The 15,332-nt window shown below is 49.3% G+C and overlaps 2 protein-coding genes across 4 annotated transcripts; one reads left to right on the top strand and one right to left on the bottom strand.

The window, feature by feature from the left end:
* Window positions 1-365: 365 nt before the first annotated feature.
* Snrpa (small nuclear ribonucleoprotein polypeptide A) lies at window positions 366-9,507 on the bottom strand. 3 transcript variants are annotated; one of them, XM_028786532.1, is made up of 7 exons: window positions 9,197-9,507; window positions 8,659-8,753; window positions 6,698-6,870; window positions 5,225-5,401; window positions 2,680-2,853; window positions 2,235-2,323; window positions 366-749 (listed from the first exon to the last, which is right to left on the bottom strand). In XM_028786532.1, exons 2-7 carry the CDS (start codon window positions 8,729-8,731, stop codon window positions 590-592), a joined length of 846 nt encoding a protein of 281 aa, XP_028642365.1. In that variant the 5' UTR covers window positions 8,732-8,753; window positions 9,197-9,507; the 3' UTR covers window positions 366-589. The 3 variants fall into 3 exon arrangements, with proteins under 3 accessions (XP_028642365.1, XP_028642366.1, XP_028642364.1); XM_028786533.1 differs by having other exon boundaries at window positions 9,200-9,507; XM_028786531.1 differs by lacking the exon at window positions 9,197-9,507 and having other exon boundaries at window positions 8,659-8,965.
* On the top strand, window positions 8,986-14,986 carry LOC114638153 (UPF0692 protein C19orf54-like; the record flags this gene model as incomplete). The annotated part of the gene is made up of 4 exons (XM_028786535.1): window positions 8,986-9,317; window positions 10,123-10,569; window positions 14,458-14,526; window positions 14,862-14,986. Coding segments are annotated over exons 2-4 (532 nt in total), but the record flags the coding sequence as incomplete, so codon positions are not given.
* Between the last annotated feature and the right edge of the window lie 346 nt (window positions 14,987-15,332).

Below are 15,332 nucleotides of genomic sequence, written 5' to 3'. Positions count from 1 at the left end.
GAGAGAGAGAGAGAGAGAGAGAGAGAGAGAGAGAGAGAGAGAGAGCGCCTTAATGATACAAGCACTAGCTTTGTCCTCATTCAGATGGCATGGCTCAGGGCCAGTCTTCACGGCGCCTCTCCTCTTTACTGTAGAGCACCAAAGCAGGAGCAGGAGCATCCTTGCGGTGTGCTCTGGAAGGAGCATCCTCCTGCGGTGCACAACCTGCCCAGCTGTCCATGGTGGTCTTGTTCCTGCGCTCAAGGATTTTGACTAACACCATTACACTCCCAAGTGTTTTCTTACATTGTGAACCCACAGAAGCCACGAGATCCAAACTCTTGATGTGGAGGGAACCAAGGAAGGCAAGAAAATAAAGCAGACAATACTGTGAAAAAACAAACCTCAAAAAACTCACTTTAATCACAACCTAACAGCGCCAGGTGCAATGTCTGGGGACAGACTCTGGGTACAATGCTGTGTAGCAACCACACACTCACACACAGCTCTGAGAAGGCCCCCAAGGGGGACTTACCTGCAGGGACTGAGCCAAGGGAGGGGGGAGGGGGAGCCCCAGAATGGGGACTGGGGCACTCCGTAGGGTAAGGTGCTACTTCTTGGCAAAAGAGATCTTCATAGCATTGTTTTGTGTGATCTTAAAGCCTTGCAGGGCATCTCGTGCTGCCCCAGCCTGCACTTCATTGTCAAACTCCACAAAGGCGATGTCATGGCGCCCAGGGACCAGACGCACTTCCTTGAAGCCAGGGAACCTGAGAGGAGGGAACAGCAGACCTCAGAGACCCACCTCAACTTTCCCCTAATATTCCTGCACCAAAGTGACAGAGGCTAGAAAGGCTAAGCTTCCCATAACGCACAACACAGACCCCACAGATAAAGATTACCTGGACAAAATACACATAGAACCCCTACCATAAACACCATTCATTGAAAATCTTAATCACAATGTAGACCAAACACAGCACTGGAACCCCTTCCTTCCCCCAAAGTCCACCCCCAGTCACTCTCACAAACTGTCAACAATCCCTACTCTCAGTCTCGGGTTTCTGCTTTGTTGAGACAGGGTCCCTATCTATCTCAGGCTGGACTTAGATCCTCAGCCTGAGCACTGGGATTACAAGTCGCCATCATGACTATTGAACTTGCCGCATTTCCTCCAGGTCAATGGAGATCTTTTCCCACAAGCAGTCTCCCAAACACACACTACTTTGTGGAGATGGCATACAAGAAGTACTGCTTCCAGCTTCATCTGCTCTCTCAAACTTTCCTTCAGCATAATTCTAAGAATCAGCTAAGCCAGGTATAGAAGATCAGACTTCCATGGGAGGCAGAGGCAGGAGGACCACCAGCTCCTGGCCAGCCAGAGCTATATATGAAGACTAAGTCCATTTTTGCCTAATAAACCATCTGTTTCTATCATAAAGAAGAAGGGAGGGGCTGGAGAGAGGGCTCAGCAGTTAAGATCAAGAATTGATCTTGCAGGGCCCAAGTTCAATTCCCAGCACCAATATCAGGCAGCTCAAAACTGCTTAAAATTCAAGCTCAGGGATATCCAACACTTCTGGCACACAGAAAAAAAATGCATAATTAAAAGTAAAAGTAAGAAAATCTTTAAAAAAGAGAGAGGGGGTAGGACACAAGCAAATAAAACCTTCCACATTCCAGGGCTGACTGACTATCCCTCCATAGGCTAAAAGCCCCATACACGGGTATCAAGTCACACTCCCAAAAAGGACCTCACACAGCCTAGGCTACAAAGTAGACAATGACCCTCAACTCAGTGCTTCCACTTCAGCCTTCCACGTACTGAGATGACATGCATGCATACTCCACCACCAACACCCCAGGCTGGACAGGACTTTTCTGTCAAGACGTGTGCTTGGAAACCCGAAGGCTAGGCAACCAGCCCTTCTCCACCCTTTAGTCCCTCTCCTCAAGGTCACTGGCAGGGCACCAGAGTTCCTAGTGTCTCCAGTACTCTAGCCATTTTTTAAGTAGGCTAGCTCATGCCAGTCTAAACCGGCTCAACATTTTGCCCTTGTTCTGCCCCTCTCAGTGACACCGACTCAGAAAAGGCAGCCCGGCACCCAAACCACCTGTACTCGGATGCCCACGGCACTGTGTCCTTATGCACCCACCATCTTCTTTCTCACTTCACACCTTCAAGTGCTGAGCACTGAACCACCAGACCCTGCCCGCCCAGCCAGAAGCCCCGCCCAGCCGGAAGCCCCACTTACTGGTTGAAAAGCATGGAGAGCATGAGTTCGTTGGTCTCCTCAGGCAGGTTGGTGAGGAACAGGATGTGATTGGGTGGATTCTCGGAGAGCTGTGGGAGAGATGGGAGCCCATGATCAGGGGTACCCTGAGAGGAATGCCGGTAACGCACACATTGTCACCCATCTCCCAGAGACCAAAGGCCCGAGGCAGCAGAGACCTTTCAGCTTTCGCCCCTCCTGTACTGGACTCTAGTAGGTGCACTAACCCGGATACACACCTTGGCTCAGCTTCACCCTGCTCTCCAAGACCAATTCTCAAACCAACTGCCCTCCGTCCCAGGTCGGCTCACAACACAGAGCTCAGCCCCAGCGACACCCACCACCGACCTAAATGCCCCATGTGACTGCTCCACTTCTACTCACAGACTATGCTTATGAAATCTCGTGGTGGGGTCGGGTCACTTACAGGCTGGGCGGGTGGCATCTGCCCAGGCATCAGCTGCTGTGGGGGCATGGCCCCAGGGGGGATCTGGCCAGGAGCAAGGCCTGGTGGCGGGATCATGCCAGGTGGTGGCATGTAGGGAGGCTGTCCTGGCATGTGGTGCATGACGCGGGGCGCCTGAGTCATCGGTGGCATTCCCTGCGGAGAAGAAGAGGAGTGATGTCACAGGGTCTACAGGTCAGAAGAGGAGTGATGTCACAGGGTCTACAGCTCATGGACGGCAAGGTCACAGTGCCCACAACACGAAGGGACAGAGCTGAGACAGAAAGAACCACACTTGGGAAGATGAAAAACAACCCCCAACTGAGGCCCCAAGATGGAAAACCTGAAGGCTTAGGTTCAAAGAGGAATGCTACATCAGAAATAGCTTTTTGAAGAAAAAAAAAAAAGTATGACGACAGCACGGCCCAACTCTGTTCAGATGTACACAAAGACAACGGAGGGAGGCTGAAGATGGCTCAGTGGTCAAGAGAGCATGGCTCCCAGCACCCGGACAGCAACTCACCGCGCTGAGTCCAGCTCTAGAGGGTCCAGTGCCCTGCCTCCCTCCACAGAGACTGCACTCATGTGCACATACAGTCACATTTAAAAGGTGCTTCCCATGTATGCCTGCCTGTGCTGGGACTTACGGCGTATAGCACCACACGTGGCCCAAAAATTACATCTTTAAACAAAAGAGGAAAAAAAGAAGAAAAAGAAAAAAGACAAAAGAGGGGCTGGGCAGCTAGGCAGTCCAGACTGTTCTTTCAGAGGACCGGCATACACAGGGCAGATCCCAATTCCAGATCCAGGAGATCTGAGGCACACACATGCATGCAGTAAAAAACAAACACCCATATGTACATATACCTGTATATAATAAAATATACATGTATTAAAAATAAAAATTTAAAATGTAAATTAAAAACAAAAAAAGAGCCATCAAGGTGGCTCAGTAGGCAAAGGTACCTGCCTTTAGGCCTGACAACCCTGGAGCTCCAGGGTCTGACAGGACACGTGCTGACCACCACTCAGGTCCCATGGGCATCAACACTCACCAACACACTCAATAAGCAAAAATGTAACTTAAAAATGAAAATAAATCAAAGATGGAAAGGCTGAGAACTGAGGTGATCAGCAGGACAAGCCAAAGATACACAGATAGCATGACTAGCTGCAAAGTGTGACACAGCTGGAGAACCCCAAGACAAAGACGGGAGGCGGCTGCATGGTTCAGCTGTCTTTTCCTTTATGCAGCGTGCTTTAGGTGTCCATCACAGAATGACATGCCACTTCTTATTGGGTCAGCTTGAGTTAATGTTCTCAAAATGAGGCACAGAATACCCTCAACCTTCCAGTTGCTGGAACTACAGGTACACGCTATACCACTCCCCCAGGGCACACTGTAATGCTGATATATAAAGGGTAAATTTCCCTTCTTTCATTTCAGGTGCTGGAGGTAGGACCCAGGACCGTATATGAACTAGGCATACCTAGTCCTAGGCAGGGCTAAACTTTTCTCCCGTAGGTGCAACTTCTCTGCATCAGTGCAAAGATTCCCCACCAGACTACACTGTCATGCTTATTAGCTCTCTCTCTATCCACAGGCCTACAGCAGGTCATCTTGAAGGCTAGAATTCCAGAAGCCGTCTTCAGCGTTGGACAACCCTCCAGGGTTGGTTCCCTCCTCCTTCCATGGGACCCAGTCACTGAACTCAGGTCCCCCCGGCTTGCTTGGCAAGCACTTTTACCAGCAGAGACAGCATCACAGTCACATCTGTCTTAGATCCTCGTGCAGCTCCACCTCCCGTAAGGACACCACAGGAAGCCTGCTGCCAAGGCAGTTTTACCTTTGCATTTACTTCTGTAGTGATATCTTTGCTTAACATAGAGAAACAACTAGTTCTTCATTCCTTCTTCTACTTCTAGTACTGAGGATTGGATGTACAGTTTCCCACAGGCTATGTCAATTTTTTAGTTTATAATCCAGTAGTCTCTTTAAATAAAATCTGCCAGCCGGGCAGTGGTGGCACACACCTTTAATCCCAGCACTTGGGAGGCAGAGGCAGGCGGATTTCTGAGTTCGAGGCCAGCCTGGTCTACAGAGTGAGTTCCAGGACAGCCAGGGCTACACAGAGAAACCCTGTCTCAAAAAAAAAAAAAAAAGAAAACGATAAATAAATAAATAAGAATAAAAGAAAAGAAATCTGCCCATTTCCAACAGTAGGCTGGTAAATTTTTACTTCCTATAAAGACATAGAATTAGTATGAGTATGCACAAACACACACACACACACACACACACACACACACACACACACACAAAGATACACAAAACAAAACTCAAAGAAGAAAACTAGGAGACAGACCTTCAACACAATCAAGTGTTCACAGGTGAACAGACAGGCCTGTACCATCCATATGGCTCCCCTGACCTGATGGGACAATCCCCTCACTCTACCCCAACATGAAACCATGTGGCTGAAAAAAGCCTGACAGTGGGAGGGACACTTTTCTGCACCCTGCTTACCGGTACAGGCTGGACAGCACCCACCACTGGGGCAGCTGCCCCACCCTGAACAGCCTTTTTGGCAGCAGGTGTCTCCTGACTCTTGGGCTTCCTCTTCTCTCGTTTGCGATCTCTCTCCACAAAGGTGCCTTTCATCTTGGCAATGATGTCTGAGTCAGTCTTTGCGTACTGGATACGCTACCAATCAGAGCAGAAAGGTCAAGGGTATGTAAGTCAGGGAAAACTGTTAGTGTTGAAAATGAGACATCGAAAGTAGCTGGCTAAGAAAAATTAGAGACTGCTTGGTGACAATGTCCTCATCTGTAAAATGGGGTATTTTCCACTTGGCAAGACTATTGTAGAAACTTATCAGTAAGTCTGAGTGCCTGGAAGCAGCAGTAGCTGGACTATAGGAAGCAGCTGTAACTGGAAGCTTCAACAGGAGCTGACAAGCTCTCCCAAGAAGAACCCAGAACACATGCTCAGACACATACTTAAAACTGTTTTGACAGGGTCTCACCAGGTAGCTCTGGCTGGCCTGGTCCCAGAAGTGTTACAAAGTAAACTGTTCAAATACAATGGTCAGGAAAAGGGGAAACACAAACGGAAGGGGAGAACCCTGTGGACTCCTGGAGCATCCCGAGCAAGGGACCAGCCAGGAAGCAGAAGGATGAGACAGCTTAGCCCGGAATCCGAGCTGCTCATGAGATGAAGACAGAAGGATGATTCTAGGCACCACTTCAGCCTAGCTACCCTGAGGATTAGAGGGGTGAGCTGGTGAAGTCACAAGGACAAGGGTGACCCTTCGTGCTATTCTAGGAAGCCGAAAGGCAGAGTGTTGTAAGGAGAGACCAGAGCTCCCAGAAGAACCTGTGGTGTGGAGGAGCAGATGGGGGTGGTTAGGACAAGGCTTCCAGTGGAGCTGGGCAGTACAGGGGGATAGCTGTGGTGACAGAACGTCTGTGGTGCGGGAGAAAGGTGGTGCTCAGAACCCTTTGTTCACTCCGGCTCCACCATAATTTTGTAGTGTTTTAGGCAGGCTCCAACTCTGCAGTTCAGACTGGGTTGAAACTCTTGGAAATTCTCCTGCCTCGGTCTCCTTTATGTAGGCATAAGCCACCACACTCAGCTACTTAAATTAATCACTCTGTGGCCACAAAGCCCCCTTATAAGAAACACAGGACGTAAAGGAACAACATCCTTAGGAAACACTACAGGCCCCAGGAGGTGCACACCCGCCCAGTCTCCTGTACCACACACACATCAGCCTATACACACACACACACAAACACACACACATCAGCTTATACACATACACACAAACACACACACAACATCAGCTTATACACATACACACAAACACACACACATCAGCTTATACACACACACACAAACACACACACATCAGCTTATACACATACACACAAACACACACACAACATCAGCTTATACACATACACACAAACACACACACTTCATATTCCAGATACTCACCATGGGCTTATCGTAGAAAGGGAAGCCCTGCATGGAACGCAGGGCGTTGGTGGCGCTGCTGACCTCCTTGAAGATGACGAAGGCCTGGCCCCTCATCTTCAGGCTCCGAGACACCAGGATATCCAGGATCTGGCCAAACTGGGAGAAGATGGCATACAGGGACTTCTTGAGCTCTGCATTCAGGGAAGACAAGACACACTGTGACCAAAGGCCTGGACACTGTGTCCTGGCACCTGCACTATCCTTAGAAGATGGCCAGCCCAGCGAGGCGTGGTGATGCACACCTTTAACCCCAGTACTCAGGAGGTAGATCTCTGAGAATCTGAGGCCAGCCTGGTCTACAAATCGAGTCCAGGATAGCCAGGGCTGGCTACACTGAGAAATCCTGGCTTGGAGATGGGGGGGGGGCGGACGACAAAAAGGGCAGCCCAAATTAGGGGCCACAGGCCAATTGACTGAATACCCAGAAATGCCACAGCTCAGGAGCCCACAGATACAGCCAAGAACCACTCAAGTGATACGTCCACACGTCCTACAAGACGTGGACAGCTACAATACCTGGTACAGACCTGCTGTTCAAATAACAAACACTTCCTTTTCACTCCAGTTAAGCTAGCCTTCCAGTCCTTTTTTAAGCCTGACAAACATTCATTCATTCATTCATTCATTCACTTACTTATTCAAGGCAGGACCAATTCTATAGCCCTGAGTATGAGCTCAGGAACTCACAGCGGCCTCTCTAGAGCTGTCTTGGCCACACGCATGCCTGCATGCATCCATTTATAGACGCACACAAAATAGATACATAAAAAAGTTACTTGTTTACTTTAAAAAAAAAAAAAAAATGTGTGCTGGGATTCAAAGGTAAACTTTCTATTCCTGGGCCTTACTTCCAGATAAGAACTGAATTATTTGGTCGGGATTTTTGTTTAAAAAGATTTTTTTTTTTTAATTTTATGTGTGGGGTATTTTGCTTGCAGAACCCAGAAGAGGATGTCACAGCCCCTGGAACTGGAGTCACAGACAGTTACTGACCTCCCTTGAGTGCTAGGAATCAAAACCAGATCCTCTGGAAAACCAGGCAGCATTCTCTAACCACTGAGCCATCTCTCCAGGCCGTGTCGACTCTCTTAGTTGCTAAAATTTAAACCCAGCTCCTTACTCACGCCAGGTAAGACTAGCCCTGATTACACTCCTCAGTCCTTTTGGAGACAAGGTCTTGCTATGTAGCCTAGGCTGAGGTTGTCTGGAACTCAAGATCCCCCTGCCTCAGTCTCCTAAGTGCTGGGACTACAGCCCTATACCTCCACATCCTAAAATAAACCATTTGACTCTGGTTTCTTTTTTACTTGCTTTGACCATTTTGTCCCAAATGGCTTCAAACTTTCACTCTTCCTGAGGAACAGAATTACAGCCTTCTGCCAACCAGCCCAGTCCAAGAATTAATTGGCTTAGCCAGAATCCCATACTTCAGTCTCACTGTTCTTGCTATTTGATCCCAGGTAAGTTATGCCACCCAAATTCCAATTACTTAATCTGAGAGGCTTGTAAGAATTAAAGATATTCAAGACTTAGAATCCTGCACACACCACCCACATGACAGAACCATTCATTGCCCGTCCCTTCTGTATGTTATCTGGATGCGCTGAAACCACCACCCCGAGGTCAGTGGACAGAGAGAGACAGTCTCGTGAGAGCAGACTGATGGGGAGAACGATCCTGGAAGGCTTCGCAGAAAGAAGGGACCTGTGAGCTAAAACCTTGAAGATCGTTAACAATGCCTAGATTCAAAGGCAGAGTGTAAAACGTGTGTTGAAACCAAGGAACCAGTATGTACAAAGGTCAAAGTTAACTCCTAACAGACTGAATGGGGAAGGCTTTGAAAGAAATGTAGGTGCTAGCGGTGAAAAGGGGTCAACTCTTGTGAGATCACCTTAAGTCAGGCTACCCCAAGAACTCACCATCTTTCTTGATCTTCTCATTGAGATTGTTGATATAAATAGTGTGGTTGGGACGGGTCTCAGGAACTGCCATGGTGTGAGATGTTCAGGTACGGCTTAAAGAGGAGAAAAAAGCGACTTTAGCCCTAAGTTTCCCAAATTCTTTGTTCCAAAGGGCTGATGGGCTCTGCTCAGGGATCTTTCTTCCAATAGGAAGTCGGGTAAGACCGGAATTGGGGGAGGATGGCACAGCTTAGCAACAATGCCAGCATAGGACCCCGCGTCTCCAGACCTCGTGCTAAGGGGATAGCTAGAGAGGTTAACTACGAATCCCAGAATGCTCTACGAGTCCCGACAGGCGGAGCACACCGAGCGGCGCTTCCCATTAGTCCACGCGCGCGAACGGCATCCCCGGGAGGAAAAAAGAACCCGGATGTAGGAGCCAGTTAGGAAAGTAGGGGCCGAGTTGAAACATCCCAGGCTCTCAAAAGAGAGGCCTCCCGAAGTGCTCCACCCGCCTCCCCGGCGCCAAGCGGCGTCTACACCCGCGGGAACCCACCACCTGAGCCGTCGCTCCCGCCGACAGCGCCCGCCAAGCTACGTTGCACAGACACACAGCTTTCTATCGTCCCTGGCTCCGGCTTCTCCCTTCCACGAGCTAATCACGGCGCGCAAACCCGGTAAGTTCAGAATGAGTCTGTTTCCCGGCCTCGGCGCCGGCCCAGGAAAGGAACACTTGGGTTCCCGCCTTAGCAATAAGCCCCGCCCTCTCGCCGGGTAGGAACGGACCAATCAGAGTAGGGCACGAGTTTTTGGCCAATTGGGACATGACTAGCGCTCTAGTGCCATTCTAAGACTGCCTTTCGGAAGACACGCCTCTTCCTTTTCCGCCAGTATCACGTGACCGTCAAGGCGCGTTGTGCTGGTTGCGAGTTCTACCACGTGGGATGGGAAAGGACTGATGGAGGCTGGCATGGTGACACCATTTCCAATCGGGGCGGAGCCTGTGTAAATTCCTAGGTTCCATTTCCTAGTGGGTCGGTATATACCTACTTAGTCGGCCTTTGATCGATGAACGGCTGCGACTCTTCCCGGCTGATTCCATGACTCTGGCCACTGCTAGGCTGGTTTCCCACCCACGTGTCTTTTTTTAACCTCTTGACTCTGGCTCTTAAAGGCAACTACAAGGTTTCAAACTCAGGTCCAGGATGCTAAGTAGCCAAGTCGCATCCGTTAGACACCTTAACCGATCTGAACCTCCTTATCACAGAAGTGACCAAAACTAGCTCAGCTACAGCAGATGAGATGACACCTACAAAATTTCCCTCCTAATGTAGCCCCAGCCCCATAGCACAACCCACCCTTCTTTGATTTAGCCCAGTTTCTCTTCCCACTGTTTCAAATACCAAGGTTATCCCAGACCAACTGGTCAGACACCATATTCTGCAATCAACTCTAGTTTTAATTTTTTTTTTTTTTTTACAGACCTCAATATGCAGGCCTGAATATCTCTTATCCAGTTCTTAAAACTGAAAAATCTCCATCCTTGAGAGATTGGGAGGATCCTCTTTCTCATTCTTCCTGAAGACCCTAAATGACGTCTCCCTGCTCCTTCCCCCTAAAACCTACAGTCCCCCCAGTAATTCATGAGACTCAAGATACCACCATTCCACCTCCTTTATCCCCAGATCCCCCGGACTTAGCTTTACCATCCCCTCCTTGTAGTCTCCAGGCTTCTGTTCCATCCTCACCCCCACCTCTTCCACCTCCCCCACCCCCTCCTCTCCCTCTACCCTCTACTGTGGAGGCTGTTCTCCCAAATGTCTACGGCCTGAAGAACAGCCAGCTCCTGAAGGAGGCCTTGGAGAAGGCTGGACCAGCTCCCAAAGGCAAAGATGATGTCAAGAGGCTCCTCAAGCTGCACCAGGACCGGTAGGGTCTCCACCCCACCCCCTACCCCCAACACCAGCCTAGATCTCAGACAGTCACCAGTTTGCAAAGCACCACAGCCACCCTGCTCTCGGCTTTCCCATTTCCTTGATCTTAAGCAGCCTTAACTACCCTACTCTTCAGTGGTTGGCCTCCAGTAATAGAGAACAGCATCTCCTCGTGCCTGGTTTTGACTCAGAAGCCAGTGGTTTTGTGCCTTCAGACAGTGATTCCCCAGAGTAGCCAGAGTTATGATAATGGGGCCCGAGGACAGATCCTAATGTTGGCTTCAGGAAGAGAAGCAGCTACAGATGTCAGTGAGCCAAGTTATGCAGGCCAGTGCCATGAGAGCAGACAGCACTGGCACAGGTCTACAGTAAAGACTTTTCAAAGAACTAGCAAAGGGGAGCTGGGAGCAGGTCAGCAGCAGCGCACATGGAGTGTGGCAGGCTGGATGGAGGGGTTTGGATGTCCTGAGGTCTGTTGAGCCAGGGATGGCTTTGCTGAGAGAGGAAAGCTACTTTTAAGAATGAAGGTCATCTTCTTAGAAGGGATAACAAAATACTCATGGGTGCAAATATGGAGACAAATTGTGGGACAGAAACTGAAGGAGGGGCCGTCCAGAGACTGTTCCACCTGGGTATCCATCCCTTGTGCAGTCACCAAAGGTAGACGCTGATGTGGATGCCAGGAAGTGCATGTTGACAGGAGCCTGATATAGCTGTCTCCTTAGAGGTCTGCCAGAGTCTAACATATATAGAGGTGAATGCTCACAACTAGCCATTGAGCTGATCATGGGGTTCCCAATGGAGGAGTGAGAGAGAAGACTGAAGGATCTGAAAGGATTTGCATCCCCATGAGGAGAGCAACAATACCAACCAACCAGAGCTCCCAGGGTCTAAACCACCAGCCTGGGAGCACATAGGAAGGGACCCATGGCTCCAGCTGCATATGTAGGGGAGGATGACAGTGTCAGGCATAGGTGGGTGAGGGAGTCCTTGGCCCAGTGAAGGCTGGACGCCCCAGTGTGGGAGAAATCGTGGGTGGGGAGGTGGAGGTGGGAGTGGGAGGGTGGGTGGGGGCACATCCTCATAAAAGCAGGAGGAAGGGGGATGGTATAGGGGATTCCTGGGTGGGGGGGAAATGGGGAAAGGGGATTACATCTGAAAAGGAAATAAAATAATTTAATTGGAAATAAAATATCCAATTAAAAAAAAAGAATGAAGGTCATGAATCAAGTCCAAGGTGCCAGGAAGAGAGTGGTACGCACAGGGACACGGCAGGGACACGGCAGTAAGGGAAGAGGATAGAGCAGAGACCACAGGCCCCTGTCCAGATTGATAAAGAAAGTCCTAATTCCTGACATAGTGCCACCTGCCTGTAATCCCGGAGCTCAGGAAACCGACCTGGAGATGAGGTCAAGGCCAGCCTGAGCTACACAGTGAGACCCTGACAAGGAAGGAGGGAAGGAGGGGGTTCTTAAGCCCTCCAACCACATTTATAAGGTACACATACCAAGTACCCCAACCACCATCATAAAAATTGAAAGCAGAAAACCTGTCATACCAAAAAATTAGTGTGTATTAGACACTACTCTAAAGGGTTTGTCTACTTTGCTTTATTTCTTGGCCTGTTTTTTTTTTTTTTTTTTGGTTTTTCAAGACAGGGTTTCTCTGTGTAGCCTTGGCTGTCCTGGAACTCACTCTGTAGACCAGGCTAGCCTCGAACTCAGAAATCCACCTGCCTCTGCCTCCCAAGTGCTGGGATTAAAGGCGTGTGCCACCACTGTCCGGCTGTTTTTTGTTTTCTTGTTTTTTGGTTTTTTGTTTGTTTGTTTTTGAGACAGGATCCCATGTAGCCCAGGCTGACCTCAAACTTGCTACGTAGCTGAGAACACCTTGTTCTTTCTTCTTTCACATCAGGAGATAATAGGTATACACTGCCATCACTAGAATTGAGGGAGTGGGGGTGGTGATACGGCACAGAGTCTCTATGTAGCCCAGGCTGGCCTGAAACTCATGGCAGTCCTGCCTCTGCGTCCAAAGTGCTAATGTTACAGGCATGAGTCACTATGGTTGACTGAGTTTTTAAACATTTGTTGTTCTCAGCAACTTCCTGGGATAGGATCTGCTACTTTCCTGTTGAGGAAGGCCTAGATAAGAAGAAAGTCAGGACTCTTAGGAAGATAGAAAGATGAGCCTAGTTAAGAGCACTTGCTGCTCTTACAGAGAATCTGAGTTGGGTCCCCAGCACCCACATAATGTGGCTTAAAACCACAGCACCAGCTCTAAAAGATCCCACACTTCTGGCCTCTATGGGTATCATACAAAGAAAGCTAAAGCTGCCACTCAGCCACTTTACAGAGAAAGGATAGGTCTCCATCTGAACTCAAGGAGAGGACTTGGAGCTTCTAAACACCCTGCTGTGGTCAGGAGTTATCTTAAACTGAGAACCTGGAGCTTTGTGTATTCATCATGTGTGAGGGTCCCCACCACCACCCCTGGCTTGCCCTCTCACTGGCCTTGGAATAGGCAAGACAGGCATATGGCCTGGGGGACCCATGCTGAGGCTTGGTCTGTTGCTCTATATTGTAAAGCTGTATTCTGTACAAAGGTTTAGGCCTACCAGTGAATTCTCACATTTAGTGGTGGTTGTTGTGCAATTTTGCTTCTTAATTTAAAACTGTTGAGCTTTTCGTCTGTCTCTATGTATTATAACACTTACGTACTGGCCCTGGTTGCCTCAGGGAAGAGCAGATCCTCCTGTATACCAAGTGATGCTGTGTAACCTTTCTCTCCCAAGTTATCCCTGATTGGTCAATAAGGATGCCTACGGCCTGTAGCAGGGCAGGAGAGAGATAGGTGAGGTTTGGGTTCCCAGGCTTGAGGTCCTAGGCAGGGACCATGAGGAGGAAAAAGATGGTGGAGAGAGGAGAAGATGCCATGGAGCAGGTGAGTCATGAAAACACGGCCGTGAGGGCTGGCCAACCTGAGTTAAGAGCTGCCCAGATGGAACAAGGCAAGTTGTAACTTGGAGTTATTGATACGGAAGTAGATATTAATAGCTAAGAAGGTGGCTATCTGCCCAGCTCCAGTGCTGATTAAGGCTTAGTATAAATATAAAAGCTATGTGTCTTTTATCTGGGAACTGAATGATCTAAGGCGGGGTAGATAAATCATTACAACAGTGATCACAGAAACCACGTGGCTGCCTCAGGGCGGAGCGCCACAGGCCTACTCAGAATCAGTGAGGCATCTCTCCAGCCTAAAGCGTATGCCCACCTGACTTTACTCAGGCTGAGTTAAATCTATTTATTGTGCATCTGTGTGTGTGTGTGTGTGTGTGTGTGTGTCCTTCCGACATGTGGGTCTGAGGAATTGAACTCAAGTCGTCAGGTCTAGCAGCAGGCACTTTTATCCACTGAGCCGTTCATTATGCCGTTACCCCTTATGGAGACAATAATCAGGAAGCACACCTTTAATCCTTAAACTGGGGAAACTAAGGCGGAAAAGTTGCCACTGGCTGGAGGCTAGCCTAGGCTACATTTGAAAAAAATATCTACAAATAAAAAAAGAAGGAAAAAAAAAAGCCCACTTGGGTATAAAACATACCACCTTGTAGCTATTTCTTCAGCTAGATCATTATGACTCCTGGTTGGTTGTATAGGTTCTTTGTCTGCTCTTCTTGTCTTTCAAGACCTGAGAGAAGCAGCAGGAAACATCCAAAATGGCGATCCCTACCACCACCACCAGATGAGGAAACTGAGGCTTGGGGGTGGGGTGGGGGTGTGAGTACAGCCTCAACAGGGCTGAAGTGAGCTGCTCAGATGGTCTCCCGGGGTGGTTTCACTCAGAACTCTTCCCTGTGACTTACCAGGGTTGCTCTCCTCAGGTTTCGAAGCGACCTGCAGTGGATCCTCTTTTGTGCTGATGTGCCATCACTCATCCAGGAAGGCCCTCAGTAAGAACCCATCGCTTGGATTCGAGAGGCCCCTCCCACAGGCCGTGGCACTGTGGGACAAGCACCCTCACCCCCAGGCATCCTGGGAAGGGAGAAAAAAATCTTCAGGGTATTCTCCACATCAGGGTGTGTGTGTGGACGCGTGTGCACGCGCGCACGCACACATATGTCCATTTTGTGTTCCCCAGGTTCCACCCCCACCTTACAGCCCACTCTCTCCACCTGGCATGGGAGGGGAGGCAAGTCCCCTAGCCAGCATGCCTCTCTCCTCTTCTGGGGTCAGGGGAATTCAGTAAATACACAGGACATGCTACAGACTGGGCTCTCTCCCCCAGGTGTGGACTGGTGGCCCTGTGGATGGCAGGAGCTCTTCTGTCAACACCTGGCAGTGTCTCTCTGGACAGGCTAGTGCAGGTGGCCAAGGAGAGAGGCTACACAGCACAGGGAGAAATGTTCTCTGGTGAGTTGGCTGGGAAATCCCTCAAGCCCTGAGTTTGATTGGCTCTTCTTTTGGGGGACAAAAGAGGCCAGTTGAGGCTCTCAAAGTGAGTGAGGAGGTCTCATTACCATCTCCTGGTTTGCCCCTTACAGTAATAGACTAAAGACATTACCAGGACAAGTCAGTCTAGACTGCCTAAGTCCTAAATTCAGGTCTCTTATCATTCTATAGTTTGTTGGGTGTCAGATCCAGACATACTAACAGGGGACCAGGCCTTCCTTCGGGTTCTCTCAGCATCCCTCAGTTCCTACCTGAACTTTCCAGCCCAGTGGCTGGACTTCCTCTCCCCAGAGGCTCTTCTCTATAC

This window comes from Grammomys surdaster, unplaced genomic scaffold, assembly GCF_004785775.1.
Source record: "Grammomys surdaster isolate TR1022 unplaced genomic scaffold, NIH_TR_1.0 125506, whole genome shotgun sequence".
Lineage (NCBI taxonomy): Eukaryota > Metazoa > Chordata > Mammalia > Rodentia > Muridae > Grammomys > Grammomys surdaster.
Note: the sequence above shows the minus strand (reverse complement) of the source record. Positions and strands in the feature narration are given on the sequence as shown.